The sequence below is a fragment of the Halichoeres trimaculatus genome, unplaced genomic scaffold (assembly GCF_033239565.1).
Source record: "Halichoeres trimaculatus isolate MK-OKI-2021-1 unplaced genomic scaffold, fHalTri1.1 fHalTri1_scaffold_1, whole genome shotgun sequence".
NCBI lineage: Eukaryota > Metazoa > Chordata > Actinopteri > Labriformes > Labridae > Halichoeres > Halichoeres trimaculatus.
The window spans coordinates 33564561-33579756 of NW_027437179.1; the positions used below are offsets into that span (position 1 = coordinate 33564561).

A 15196-nucleotide genomic window follows, 5' to 3' on the forward strand; every position below is an offset into this window, starting at 1 on the left:
GCTTTTTCATTACTGGTTTTATTTCCCTCTAGAAACTCTACACAGAAACCAATGTCACTTCTGTTTTATAGGAAACATTTTCTGTCACTTCAGTCTTAAATATTGATTTATTCACATTTTATTTGACTTGTGTAACATTGAAAGATTTTAACTATAATGTAATAATGAGAAGTAGTGACAAAGTAAAGATGCAAATCATTGCAACTTTTTTTTTTTTTTTTTTGAGGTGGAGAGTGACTAGAGACTTCCTGAAATCTTTCACAACAGGGAGATGAGTGATAAATGAGACAGCACAGCACATTCAGGCTCAGACCCATATTTTGAAATGCTCAAGCGTCAAGCCTGATTTGGAGGATAATGCAAGCAGGCATGTTCTTCTACATTATGTTGGAGGTAATCATAGGTGTTTGCTGCTGTCTTGGAAATATGTTGGTGATTTTGGCTCTGCGGACCAGTAAGTGTATGAAGCAGCCCACTTTCTGCCTGATTGTGTCTCTGGCTGTGGCTGACTTCATGGTTGGATGTGTGACCATACCCATGGCGGTGGTGGTGGCTGTAGGCTTAGAGACGTCGTTCTACGGCTGTTTGTTCCTCAGCTGTGTGGTCATCCTGTTCACTGTGGTATCAGTTTTGTGTCTCGTGGCTATCGCAGTGGATCGATTCCTTCGGGTATACATCCCTCTAAGGTAAGAATATTTTCTTTATCCTGCAGTTAAAAGTAGAATAGTGCAGAGATCATTGCCTTGAACCATTTCTTTCTTTTTATACAAGGTACTCACTTTAATGTACTGTGCTTTTCTTGACTAGGATATGGGTCAATTTAATAATATCATGTTTTTATAGGTACAAAAGGACAGTGACACAGAGGCACTCATGGCTTGTGGTTGCAGCATGTTGGATTGTTGCAGTTCCATTGAGTTTCACTCCCATGCTTGGGTGGCATAACCCCCAAACCTCATCAGCCGCAGAGAACTCTTCTTTTGTTTGTAAGTTCATAGACGTGATCCCCATGTCTTATCTGGTTTACTTCAACTTCTTCCTCTGCACCCTGATACCCTTATTTATCATGACTGCACTCTACGGCTGCGTCTTTTATACGATTCGAGGAAACCTCAGAGAGAAACCAGGCAACGGTTTCCTACGTCAGTCCCAGAAACACATGCAGAAAGAGAGAGATCTGGCTGGATCCCTGGCTCTGGTTCTGGCTCTGTTTGCCCTGTCCTGGTTTCCTCTTCACATCATGAACTGCATTGATTACTTTCAGGGGGAGACTTGTGTACCTTTAGCGGGCATCTACGCTGGCATCATTCTCTCTCATGGTAATTCAGCTGTGAACCCAGTTGTGTATGCGTTCAGAATACAGAAGATCAAGACCGCATACCTGGAGCTCTGGAAACAGTTGACCGTGTGCATGAAAGATAAAGGATCTCAGACAAGTCAGACAACAGATAACAGTAGTAACACCAACAGTGCCAGCAAAAATGGGTGAACTCTAACTGATAAGTTGAGCTCAGTCATGCACATCTTGGAATGAAGAGTCAAAAACTATCCTGACACTCAAGCACTGAGGTCATGAATCAAACAATTTTGGAGACACACTGGAAAACCATAAATAAATATTGTTAACTGTTTTTTGTAGCACTCAGATACAGTGATGATACTAAAACAAGATCTAGAGAAGCTGCAGCAGATTTTTTACAAAGTAATCCATATGGTCTGCTGTAGTAGGACAAACAATACAACAATAGTACACATGGCTTACTGAAGAAAAAAAGATGCTGTTCTAAAAGTTATCATAAAGACATCATCTACACAGAAAGAAGAGACGTCATGCCATGTACCCAATTTTTTCAAATGGAATGATCTCAGCAGCTGAGTTATACAAAAGTCTGTGCACTGTGCTCATCTGTTAAATGGAGGGGAAAAAGCTACAGACACAAACACCATTTGTTGTTCAGGTTACAATCAGGTTTCCTGTGCTGTAAATATTAGCTTTTGTCTCACGTAGCATCTTGAAAAACTGTTTTAGGTGTTTGATTGTGGCTGTATTACGAAGCGACTGATGCTGCTTCCTGTTTTATATTTGGAAGCTTTCACAAAACTGAGGACAATTTCAACACAGTTATTGAATCTCTCAATGTGCACCGAAGATTTATATGTGTGTGTTCAACATTTTGTGTTTCTGTGTGTGCGTGTGTATTGCAAAATCTGGTTGAGGAAAGGGGCAACTTCCACTTGTATTGAAAGTTACACGTGACCAAGTTTCATATCACTGTTTTTCACTTTCTGATCAGGTTCCAGTTCTTCCAGTTCTTCTTGCTAATTCCTTTGGAAACTACCTTTTATTGCCTTCTGTAGAAAAGATATTTCAGTGTAAACCTATGAGTTGATTGGCAGCTGAATGATCACAAAAAGCTGATATGTAATATACTTTGTAAATGTGTTCATTGTCTAATAGCTGTTTTTATTACTGTGTACTTTAAGATACACAATCATCAGATCCAAAAAGATCTACTTTTATTTCAGTTACAGTAATCTCAAAAGTGGGATAAAGACTATAAATGATGCACATTTTCTTTGCAGAACAGTATTGACCATTTACATCTATTCAGGTGTTATTCTGTGTACTATAGCTAACAATTTATCAATAAACAAATACCAACCCGATAATCCACCACTTTGACTTTAACTTGTTTGAATACTAAATGTAAAAACAAAACAGCCGACAAAAATTAGTCTAAATAGTTTGAACTCAAGACAATACTTAAAAAAATTCAAAAAGGGTCAAAACTCCAGCAACACTTGTAAAGAGAACATCTTTATATCAGACTAATATATTTCATGTGACTTGTGGCTTTTATCAGGGTCATTGTAAAACAAAATGCAGATAACAGAGAGTGTAAAACAGATGATGAGAAATCTGATGAGAATAGGAACAGTGTGGAATGATTCTGAATTATGCCTGTTTTGGTAAAACTTTAGTCTGCTTTCAGAAACACCCCGGTTTTAAACTTTTTTTTATTATTACTATTCTTTTGGGGCTTTTCATGCCATTGATTGGAGAGGATAGGACAGTGGATAGAGATGGAAACAGGGTGAGAGTGGGGAAAGATGTGGGAAACAGGTGGCAGACCGGACTCAAACCAGGGGCACATACCTGAGGGCGAACCTCATGGGGTGCGACCTAGACCGCTAGGCCATCTGCGCCCCAGAAACACCCTGGTTTTGTATAAAATGATACATTTTGGAGAAACAAAATAAAAACTAAAGGATGAAGTTGTACTTAAACCTGCTGCTTCTGCTAATACATAGAAATATATGAGTTTCACACACTTGTCTTTGAGGGAATTCCTTCTGCGTATCTCTTATATTTTAAGTTTGTGACTTAAAGCTTATTCATAGGGTGCATCACTGGATAGTATAACACGAGACTAAAGGTCAACATTTGACTCAGAGGCAGAGTGGAGAAAAAGATTCATTTGGATTTTATTTAGTCATTTCTAGGTCAAAGGGTATCAGGGTAAATTCAACAACAGACTTTTTTTTTTTTGTACTGGAAAAAAAATGCTCTTTCTTTCCTGAGTCTATTTTACAAACCATCAAATATGAGTGTTTAACATAAGATAAGAAGAGAAAGCTTTATTAATTCCCAATGGGGAAACTCGTATGCCACCGGAGATTAAAAATAAATACTTGCAAAAACAAATTTCAAATGCCATTGTCATGAAAACAAGGTGCAAAGACAATGGTGCATAGCAACTAAGTCACAAGTGTTCATTAAATTACAAACTGCTGCCAATATAAGTCCTTCTGAATTGTTTAGTGGAGCACTTAGGCATCACCAAACACTCACTAAAAGAACTTCTCAGTTCATTAAAAAAACCAGACTAAGAAATTCCTTGTTATCACAACTAATAATCATACACACTGGGGATATAACTTTGGTAAAACCTCCAAAACAGTGTTTTTAACAGTCTGTGATTTTTTTTTAAAACAGGTATGATTTCCAATAAATTCAGCCTTGAAGCATCATTTTGTTTGAAGAGTAGCTCTACAGGGGTCACAGAGTTTCAAGCAGCATTCAGATGTTCTGGTACAATCCTGAACAATACTGCATTTTAGATCCTCGGCAGTCTAAACCAACTTCTTTCAGATTAGACTCCTTTAGTGTTTACACTTCAGGGTCCTTACATCTAATCTGAGAACAACCCTCGTTTCCAGAGTTTCATCAGATTTTTCACACTTATTCACCTGGCAATCTTTCATTTCAAACCCAGATAAATACAGAAAAGAGAACTTTTAAACTGCTTGTAGTCTTTGGTCACAAGGTGGCGTCAGAGCGTCTTCCTCAGACGGTGTGAGCTTGAGTCCAAACACCCATTGTACCTCTCAAGGAAGGTAATAGACTGTATAGTTATCACCTGAGCGGGATTTAGTCCATCCCACAAACTATACAACCTACTACCTCACCTTGCAAGGCTCAACTTCAGGAACCTGTGAAAGCAAGACTTAACTTAAAATGTAAAAACTTAACTACACACTGTTTATTCCACACTGAACACAGCTTTCATCATTGTGTCTGCTGAATTCATAAATTCTTTGATGTATCTCCAACCTCGTCCTCAGAGGTCAGGGACCAGGCATCTCGTGAACCAGCATCACAGTCTCCTGTACAATCCGTCCTCATCATCACAGCAGATCGGCCTGTCTCTTTAGGAAAGACAGTAGATTGAAAAGTTATCTCAGAGGGAGGATCCAAACCCCACAACTATTCAATCTACTACCTCAGCCTCAAGGACAGAAAAGTTTCCAAAGAGCAGTGGAAACAGGCTCACCCCAACTGTAAGATAAAAATAAAAAGTGTGTGTGAGTTTCACTTCTTGAAAAGTAGTTAACATGTTACCATTTGGGATAAAACCACAAAACTAGTTATTATTTGAGCACTAAGTTTAAAAATTGTCCATGTGACAACACCATTTGTTGTGAATTTATTTTTTTCTCTTTAGCAATTGAGATGCAATCCTAAAAACCTTTCATGTACAATTATACCACAAACAATGAAATGCTAGACAAGGCAGTTTTCAGTGTGTCAGTGGAGGACATAATGGACAAATGCAGATTAGGATAGATTTGAAATGTGCCGAAGAGCTTCTTTTAAAGATTTATGTGACGAAAATACAATCCTGTCACCATGAACAGCATGGAAACTTTTTCAGTCTTGCAGCTTATAAATAATTTGTTATACTTTCAGTCTTGGCTGTTTTTCTTTTTTTCGACTCTGCTGCCTAAAAGACCTCAATTTCGATCCGTCTCTAAATCCTGAGGGCTGTGCCTAAAAAAAAAAAAAAAAGAAGAATGAAAAGAGGAAGGGGGATGGAAAATGGCAGTACCTCGGCCATTTTATGGAGTTGTTTGGCACCAGTACCGAACATCTGTGGTGCAACCTGTTAACTTCTCCTCCATTCAGTCCCCGTCTTCTCAACAGACGTTTGTTTCCCCTAGAATAATGCTTAACACTATATTTGGGCTGACTTTCGGTTCCTAATGCAAAAAAGGGTTTAGGTTTGTAAGTTGCAGATTCACAAAAGCATACCAAGAAATCCTACGTGTGATTTTGTTTTTTGCTTGAGATGCTTTAAAAGAGTCTTGACTCTCAGAAAACTGCCCTTTTTGCTCAGTGTGAAAGCCACTTCAAGTCCATTGAAGAAGAAGTCTGTTTACGGTGCCAGCTTGAGTCTGGGACACAGACTGGGCAGAGCTGTCTGGGCCCCGACTGTGCCATATTTTGGCTTAGCTGACTGAGCCCAGACACTGTTATGGTAGACAACGATGGTCAACTCATGCAAACGCTGGGACGCTTTGCATAAATTAGCATGTGAACCATGGTTGCTGAATGGCGGCTGGGCAGTTCATTAACATTCTGAATTCCTCTTTGGCCTAATTAATGCCGACAGTGATTGAAATGTTTTGGCAGGCTTTGTGGTGGCGGTGCCAGGGCATGCTCGTCGGGCCATAATGAAACGGCACAGGGGCATCAGACGGTGGGAGGCCTTAATTGAGATGTTGAATTAATTTGAAGGTAAATGGTATTGAACTCCTCAAGCTGACTGTTAAAGCAGAGCTGCATTCAACTTCATGTACAAGCAAAGTTGTGTTGACTACCAAGGCATCATGTGAGACTGTCTGGGAAAATGTAACTGTTGGATTGACACCAAAGCATCATGAATTAACTGTATAGATCAGGTGTGCTTGAAAAAAATAGTTTTTTTTCCCAAATTGGCTGGCACTGAATAATAAAAAGAGAGATAGTACAAGTATCTAAACATAGAACGGCGCTGTAGACAACAAGTACCAATGAGTGTAGTACAATAGCTACCATCCACCTAAAAAGGTCAAAACTATGCCCATTTAGACCTTAGCCCCCTGAATATATAAAGGCCAAATGACTTAGGAGATCCATTTTTATTTCCTCTACCTTGATGTAAAAGGCAGATAATGTGTAAGTGGTTGTTCTGCAGTTTTTATGAAGCTTACGGATACAAAACGGAGCAGTACCATGGAGGCAGTGTTGCCGTTACTACCTGATACATAGCTTTAGTGAGACATGAAGAAGAAATAACAACGGCCAAACTTACGCCATGTATTAAACTGCCTCACCGATCACTGCCTCCTACAACACTGCCTCCGTTTAGCTAGCAGTACATTAGCAATACCACTTCCACAGTCGCCATGCTTAAGTGTTTTTTGACTCTGGGCTGCCCCCCCTAGCGGATGAATTGGTGAACTGCATTGTCAACGTAAAGGACTTATGAAAGTATGTGAGCGGTGACTGCAACGTTGTTTGAAAAGGACGAATACATATTTGTACATACATGGAGTATAAATGGGCCTTTAGAGCGCTACAAAGAATGCAGATGTTTCATCTTCATCCTTGAAATGTCTTCTACAAACCTGGTGTATACTCCTATGTTGACTCGTATGGCTGCTTCATAGTGGAAAGTAGTCATGAGTGTCACATATTTGTGTGTGATTGTCATTGCACAGCTGTACTTAACAGAAACGCTAGTCTGCACTGCAGTTTGTGTGCTAGCCACAATGCGAGTATTCTGTTCTTCTACGTTCTGGGCTAGAAACAAATGTTGAGCAGTTAATCATGGTGCATGCAAATTTAAAAAGAGATAATATATTGGAAGAGAGAATCCACAGTCCCTGGAGGGGGGTACAAAGAGTGCCAGTCCATAAAAAAACAGACCAATCACAAGGCTTGTGGTCTAAGTTGTTTAAACGTGTAATTGTTTTTTTGAGAAACTGTGCATCAGGCTATGAGCATAGGCTTCTGAGTAAGTACAGCGCTATGCAAACTCCACCTGGGAGAGGAAGTCACACATGTGGTCATACATATGGTCAAATAAAATGCCATGTTCAGACCCTTGGCTGCATATGTCATTGTATAGATATGGATATTTAGTGAATACCTACAAAACAAATTGATCACAGCTGGAGTTAGGTAAATAATTGTTCTGTGGGTAACAAAACAACAAAGAAGAGCACAACTCATCAAAGTATTTTTCTATGTAGGGTACTCACACCTGGGTAGAAGCTCAAAGATCATAAAATAATTTCAATACCAATAAACTTCAGAAAGGCACAGTGACTTGTTTTTAGTATGTTGTTGTCACTGTTGTCATGTGAGTTTGATACCCTGGTGCATTTTTTAAAATCTCCTTAAATCAGGAGATGATCACACTAACGTTTTAGACATGCTTCCATTTGAGCAAGACCTGAACCGTCAGATGAAGTAAAACCATAGCACTGGTGGAGACACCAAGACACAAGTTAACTGCACCACCAAATTGTACCAGTTACCATGAGCTAATTTGCATCAAGTCCCCTAGAGAATTACAACTTTTTTTCAATAAGGTGCCTCTGTTTTTGATGAAACAATCAACAATCAGTGCCAAGTCTGGCATCCATTCATTTGAAGATTGTGAAAATGTTACCAGAACTTTGGATAAGAGTTGTCATTCACAACCAGATCACCTCTCAACCCTGGGCCAGTGAGGCATGCAAACAGGTACATTCAGATTTTATCAATCAGTTTTACTTGGAGAACATCCAAATTTATCCTCCTCATGACTTTGCATAAAACCTTACTGAAGCTTTCGAGATGTAAATACTAGTTCACACCTCCGTTAGAAGTCCACATGGTGTGTGGGCAACAAGAGTTAAAGCAAATGCTTATCACACCCGGAAGTAATGGTTTGACTTTGACGTCTCAAAGCTTTCCATGAAAGGAAAATGGCTGCTCTGTTGCAGAGTGTAATGATGAATAGTGCTATCAGTCCATGACCTTCGTTTATAAGTCACTCAGAACAATCAACATGCCAATCACGAGATCACAGACACGATTACTCACTACTGACTTAAAGAGATATGCCTCGAGCATCCCGTCTCATACTGCCAAAACCTGCAACTTATTAAACACATTCATGTTGTCAAAGAAATAAGAGCGGAAAAAAAGAGAATTTAGAAGACGAAAGCTTAAAAAAAGATACCCAGAACAAGTTGGCGTTGGTCCATGATGATCGTCGGGATACAGGGGACGACTGTGAGGGAAAGACTGAGACTGGTTCCTCTGAGCGGTTCTTTCCAATATTTGGTGCCAAGAAATGGGCATTGTCTGCGTGCCAAGCTGAATCTCAATGAGACAAAAAGGGGGTGATGTCGTGGATGCAGCATGGCAGAACCCACCGCTGAGGGGGGAGGAGAGTATTGGCAGTGAAGCAATGGGAGGATGCCATGTCAGAAAGAGGGTATGATACTGCACAATAAAGTCTGGTGGCATAGCTTGCTGCCAGATGCTCGGTGCAGTGTCCGTGCTGTGTGAGCGAGTTGATCACACATCTAAAGAAAGGTCCATTGTTTCGTCAGCAGACTTCGTCCATATGTTGGACAAGTGCTCATATTCTGTTTGAGTCTGAGGTTTCAGTGGAAGCACATCATGTGTGATGCATATTGTTATAAACTGAGGTCAGTAGGAGTTTACGTCCATCAAGCAGATTGATTCAGTCTACTGTAATTAACGTGTACACACAGGACCTGCGTGACATCTTAATGTTGCACTGAATTGACAAATTATTTCAATGAAGCTGTTCTAAAACTTCTGTCAAACTATCATTAACTATTATTTCATGACTCACATGAAGGTCATCACATTCACAAGTTAAAGAGTTCATACTGGAAACTTCAGATTAGATCTGAGGACATTTTTGGTTCTGCGGCCAACTATGCCAGATGTTATCTTCATGAAAAGCATGTTTTAACCAAGCAGAAAACCTTAGTCTTGAGAAATAAAGCCAATGCAGAAGTGCTAAAACTGTAGTTCCCCGAGTGTCCACTTGAGGCAGAGGCAACAGAAACCACATCCACACTCACTCAGTGAAACACCAAACAACCATGTTCAAAGCTTCAAAGGCTAAAAACAGTCTAATGGTCTGAATATCTCATAACTCCAGCAGTACACACTGTTCAGGCGCTAAAAATTTTTAGAACTCATTTTGACATATTAGATTAAAAACTAAAGGCATGGTGACTTGGCTGACAGATGGCACACTGTAGCTGTTACTGAAGGAGGCTAAAGGCCCACCTCAACTCCATCTCTTTCAGTTGGTCTCATGAAAATCAGAGTGAGTCAGCATTTTCGATGTGATATCATTTACTGCCAACGGCAGGCTTCAGTACCCTACTTTCTAAACCAAAGAGGAATAAAATGTCCATGTACTGCTACTCAGAGTGTAATCACTTTTCAATGCCCAAAGACATCAATGCTTCCTCAAAGAAACACAACAAAATAACCCAAACTGTCCCACTGGCTGTGTTCGTTAAATAAGGTCTCTGTTATCCTCCCAAACACACCTATATTTTGCTTTTATTTATTGTTTTAATTTTTTGTCTTTATTTTTTTTTATTTCACTGAATAAAGTCAAGTTTCTCAGTGATACAGCTCTGACTGGGATGCACTTTGTTCCTCGTTTTTGGAATAAAGATGTGTACTACATTTCTATGAAATTTATATTTGTAACTAATGACTAAATAAAACAAAAGAAGAAAAATGCCCAAAATAATTAATATTTAAATTTGGCACAGAAGCAGAGCCACTCTTTAGACTTATTCACACACACACACACACACACACACACACACACACACACACACACATTAAGAGAAAAACACAGCAATTACAGATTTAATCTGAATCATCCGTTGGAGCCAAAATGGAACAAGGGCGGGGTTTTAGCCCCCACGCTAATAGCTATAGGGCGCCCACCTGTCAATCAGCCTAACTGTACATCTGATTGGATGAACTCACATTCTTAATATCTTCTAAATTGTAGTTAGAAAATAATTCACCCTCTGTGCATTGTGTGCTCTAAGTGATCTTAGCTATTCAGATTGAAGTTTTGTACCAGGCTGTAAAGGTGTTAATGAAAAAAAAACTTTTCCTGGTGTCTTTGTGGTTCCTGGTACCTCCAGAGCCAACCCTAAGCCCACACTCAAAGAACTGCAGTCTTTAGCACTTCCTTATTGCATCACATTTTCGTTCAAGTTGTTTTGCCCATTGGTTAAAGTTTAAATTACTGTGACTTCAGAGATTCGAGAATCTCCTCAGACATTATTAATAGAGCACTATCTTTACATGCCAAAGAGATCAAACTGTCTCTTTGCTGTTCATTAGTTCTTGAATAATGAACACGTCATACATGGCATTTCTGCAGGACATAAAATTACCCAGAAAGTCTAGATTAAAGTAAACACCTGAACTTAATTACAATACGTCTAAACGGTTGAACCCCAGTCGAGGTTAGGGGTTAGGAGGTTAGATGGCTCTTGTTTGTGGTTGACATTTAGTTGCAACTCTTGCACATTTCCTGTCTTTGGGTTTGTTTTTCACATTCTGCTGTGGTTATCACAAAGACTCATCTTCACTTTTCACTTACCACAAACTCTCTCAACAACTCAGGTTAAAAGACTCTGTAAATATGATATATGAGCTACGTGAGCTGCTTGATGACAGAACAGCGAGTACTTGATAGTTAGGATGATCACGGGAGACTGTTGAAAGTTTGTGTACTGAACTTTGTCTTACGTGGCGTCATCCTGTCACGGGAATCCTTCCCGTCTAATATTCGACACAGCTCAAAAACAAGTGTGAGGACACGAGAACACATCTGGACCTCACAGATGTTGATGCAGAAACATATTTCTCATGACTTTTGCTCTACACCGCAACAGTTTTAAGTGATAGTTTATGTAAAACAGCCAGATTAAAAAAAAAAAAAAAAAGTTGAATCCAGGACTGTTTATGAGACATAAATCAGTAATGCTAACCAACAAGGAGAGCTGTGTGTGTGAGTGCAGTATGACCTGATAAAAGCAAAAGCAGAGACTTTGATCCTGGTAACCACAGAGTCCCTCAAACCATGGGGAGGAGAGAAACGCAAATAGCAGAGGATATGGCTTTCCAAACAACGTGTCATCAAGTTTGACACGGCAAGTTCATCTGAGGAGAGCTGTGGGGGAGGAGGAGGAGGAGGAAATAAGTTCATTTTGTGTCTATCTGCCCATCCTCCCGCCCCTCCCCCCTTGTTTTCTACATTCACTGTATCTGTACTGTACGGTGTCATAATCTGTGACACAAATACAAAGGCTGACTCAGTTATGCACAAAAGAAAATGTAAAAACTGCACATATAGTCGTGTGTGCTTGAAGTGAATGTTTTTATGTAGTCCAAAAATCGAATGAACGTGATCGATTTGAACTTTTCTGTAGCGTCTGTGATTAAAAATAATGAACCAACTGAAATGTGTGATCTGAAACCGAGACCCTGCAGTCTTACATTACAGCCTCTTCATGTATGGGACAATGCAGCAGAGGGATCTGGTTCATACTGGTTTAGGAACAGGTCTATCAAACAGCAGACTCAATCTGATACTACAGTTTTCTCGTATTATACACATCGGGCGGATTTCGTGAAGCCGCTCGCTTCTCCAGTGTAGGCCGCTTTTTTATTTAGAGGTACACGAAGCATAAAAAAATCGAAGTATATTTCTGATGTCGCCTTTATTGGAGTCATTTTGCAATCCGGAAATAAAAAAAAATCGAAAAGTTCCTTTAGAAAAAGCATCCAAATACCTTCGCATCCGCGGATCACTTTTTAAATAGTGATATTTTGTTTCAGCTTCTGTTTTCTGTGTCCCCCATTTGCTGGTAATTGTACCTAAATGTTCTTTTTACTACAGTCCTGCACTTAAAGATGCAAATACTAAACCTCATTTTGCTTCGGGGAAAAGATTTATAGAACAGGCCTCCGTCAGCAACTCATTACAGTAACTACGTACAAACGATTCAGTCATTATTTTGAATGTTTATCCTGAGAAATGAGTTCGTTCTCCACGAATCTTGCAATCGACAACTCGAAGCGAGTCAGGCTTTGTGTTCAGTACAAGCTAAGCAGACACGTGTACAGTGTGGAAGGTGACAATAGAAAAGTGTAAGAGGGTAATAGAAGAGATTTAGAGGAAATTTCACTTAAAACACATTCGAAAGGGGCAAACAGAAGCAGAATCAAAAGCGAGAAATACCTGGAGGTGACTTTTATGAACAGGTCACGCTAGTGTTCACCCGCAGCGTTAGGCCGTGGTGGCGGCAGAGACAAAAAAAAAAAGGAAAAAGGTGGGCTGGAAATGAAACAAGATTGCATTTCCACATCCCTCTCTTTTGCCTGCAGGACGAGAGAAAGGCTGAGAGCTGTACCAAGCAAGAAACCCCACTCGAACAGGGGCTGGGGCTTCAGAGCAGTTTCTGGGCCATGCCCTCCTCTCCCTGTCTCTCCCTCTCTCAGTCTTCCTCACTGCCTGCCCACTTCTGCCCCGCTGCCAAGAGGGAGAGACAGCAAGAAAGAAAGGGGGAGGCTAGGAAAGAAATCATGAAGTCACAAAATTATGCTCGTATTAGAGATAGAATCAGCTCGGAGCGAGCATGCAAGAGGCTGAGTTTGCAGGAAAGTGAGGTCAGAGAGTTAATAACCGGCCACACAAAGTGGAGTCACATGAACGGTAGATTACTGGTCATCAAATACACATCTCACTTGACTGTAGGATTAGGGGCTGAGAAGGGGAAAGAAACAGAGAGAAGGGCAAAAAGAATCAGACCTGAGTACTTACATGCTCTCTTGTAATGAGGCCAAAAGGTTTGACAGATTTATCTGGAGTTGGCCAAACATTTCAGTGCCAGATATTGCTGAAGCATTTCAGAGCGAAAGAGTTTCAGGCTTCTCTTAGAGTCGAGCAGTAAAGCCTTTTGTCAGCAGTTGGCTTCAGTCCCAGGTAGTACATGCCTCACAGTTCCCATTTTCGGTAGTCACTCCGGACGTCTTTAGTTGTTCTGCACCTGCCTGTGTTTTTGTTCGGGTTTGTAACAGAGCAAATAGAAAAGAACAGTATCCTTTTGCTCGTGGCTTAATTTGATTGTACTCGTGAATGGGAGCCGGTGTTTACTGTCAACATAACAAGCCAAACGAGAGATCCGGGATGTTTACCACAACACATCCAAAAGTAACTAAGTGTGTCATGAATCTGCAGCAAAATAAGGGCAGAGGAAGTGTCAGGCTGTAGAGGGAGGTAAATCCAAATATGAGGTCCTTCACTGGAAAATGAAAAGAGAGTAAAACACTAAAACGATCCAAGTCCTGGATAGAAAACAAGCTTTAATTTGAGTGCCACTGGAATCATTGGATCTTTTTTCAGGCAGTATCCAGGACAGCTTCCTGTGTGACGTCACTGACTCCTTATTTTTTAAGCAATTATATCCAAAACATGCATTAAATCCTTCTCTCTACATGCAGTCTTCTTTTAGTGGCATTTCTGTGCATGCTCTTGAAAAATGCGCAGTCTGCATGAAGAAAAAGGCAGATTGAATCATCGTCCTGACATCCCAGAGAGGAGCTGCAAACCCTCTTCACAAATCTAACTCTGTCTTTCTCTTCCTGCTCACGAACACTGAGCTTGTAAAAGTTTCAGCTGCAAGGGTTTTGGGCCAGCCTCCATTGGCACCGTTTCAAAAGAGCAGTGCCTGTTTCAGAAAAACGGAGGGGACAAGTCGGTGAGGGGAGAGCTGGCTCTGTATCTCCCTCTCTGGGGGCTCAGGGCAGTGACCGCTCTCAGGACTTTTTCTCTTTGCTCTCAGGGTAGTGTGCCAGCTCGGGTCGGCTCAGACGTCGAGGCATCTAGTCCTCCTGTTTGAGATCCAGGGTAGTCTGGATCACTGCTTAGAGGCTGGTCTGTATCATAGACAACCAGAGAATAGGAAACGCAAGCAGCAGCACTATTTCCTGGATACTTTGTCCTCCATTTCAGATGTGTGTCAAGCTCTCACGAGGCTCAGCGCTGCTTGTGTTACAGTTCACACAAGGTTCTGGCTGCTCTGCCTTTTAGTTCTGCTTTGAGCTGATCACAGTTTCTCATCCAAGTTTTCATGTTGCTTCCCTGTTCATGACTTGCTGCTGCAAAAAAGAAATCACAGTCAAAAAAAAAAAGTGCACATGCTTGTTCATGTTGGTACTTATTTCCATATTCCACAGATTATTCCTCCTCTTGCTCTATGGTCTTCCTTTGTTTCCCATTGAAGTGAAAGCTGTGCAGATGTAAACTGTTGTCTGCGCGCCAGAAACTCATCGACCCTTCACACAGCTATCTATGCAAATGGAAGGGTGTAAAAACCACATGACCTACTGTGAAACTAACAAGAGCCTACTGCACCCTCGCCGAGGTTATGTAAACACAGTTCTGTTTGGAATTTACTGTAAGCGGCATATTGTACATGCAGGAAGCTGTAAGAACTACTGAATGTTACAGAGGGAACATGCCCTCTCTGCTTTATTTTTAAATATCAACTTCATGACAGCTTTCACCTGCATGGTTGTGGTGGTTACCTGCAAATAACCACACATCTAAAATAATGTTTGTCCCTTTGGGGATTGATTTAGCACTGCAAGCCTCCGTGGCGCCACTGCCTCTCCTCTGGGACCGTACAGTGACGAGCCAGATTACAATAGTACAGCAGGGGTGTCAACGGCCTTTTTCCACATTTTATTTTCTCCTTGAGGTCAAACAGGCCAAAGAACGCTGCATGTCACAAA

At 40.7% G+C, this 15196-nt stretch overlaps 1 protein-coding gene across 1 annotated transcript; it reads left to right on the top strand.

The window, feature by feature from the left end:
- The first annotated feature begins 318 nt into the window (after nt 1-318).
- Nucleotides 319-2661, top strand: LOC141794382 (adenosine receptor A3-like). The gene is made up of 2 exons (XM_074674973.1): nt 319-686; nt 844-2661. The coding sequence occupies exons 1-2, from the start codon at nt 358-360 to the stop codon at nt 1487-1489; spliced, it is 975 nt and encodes a 324-aa protein (XP_074531074.1). The 5' UTR covers nt 319-357; the 3' UTR covers nt 1490-2661.
- Nucleotides 2662-15196: the final 12535 nt, after the last annotated feature.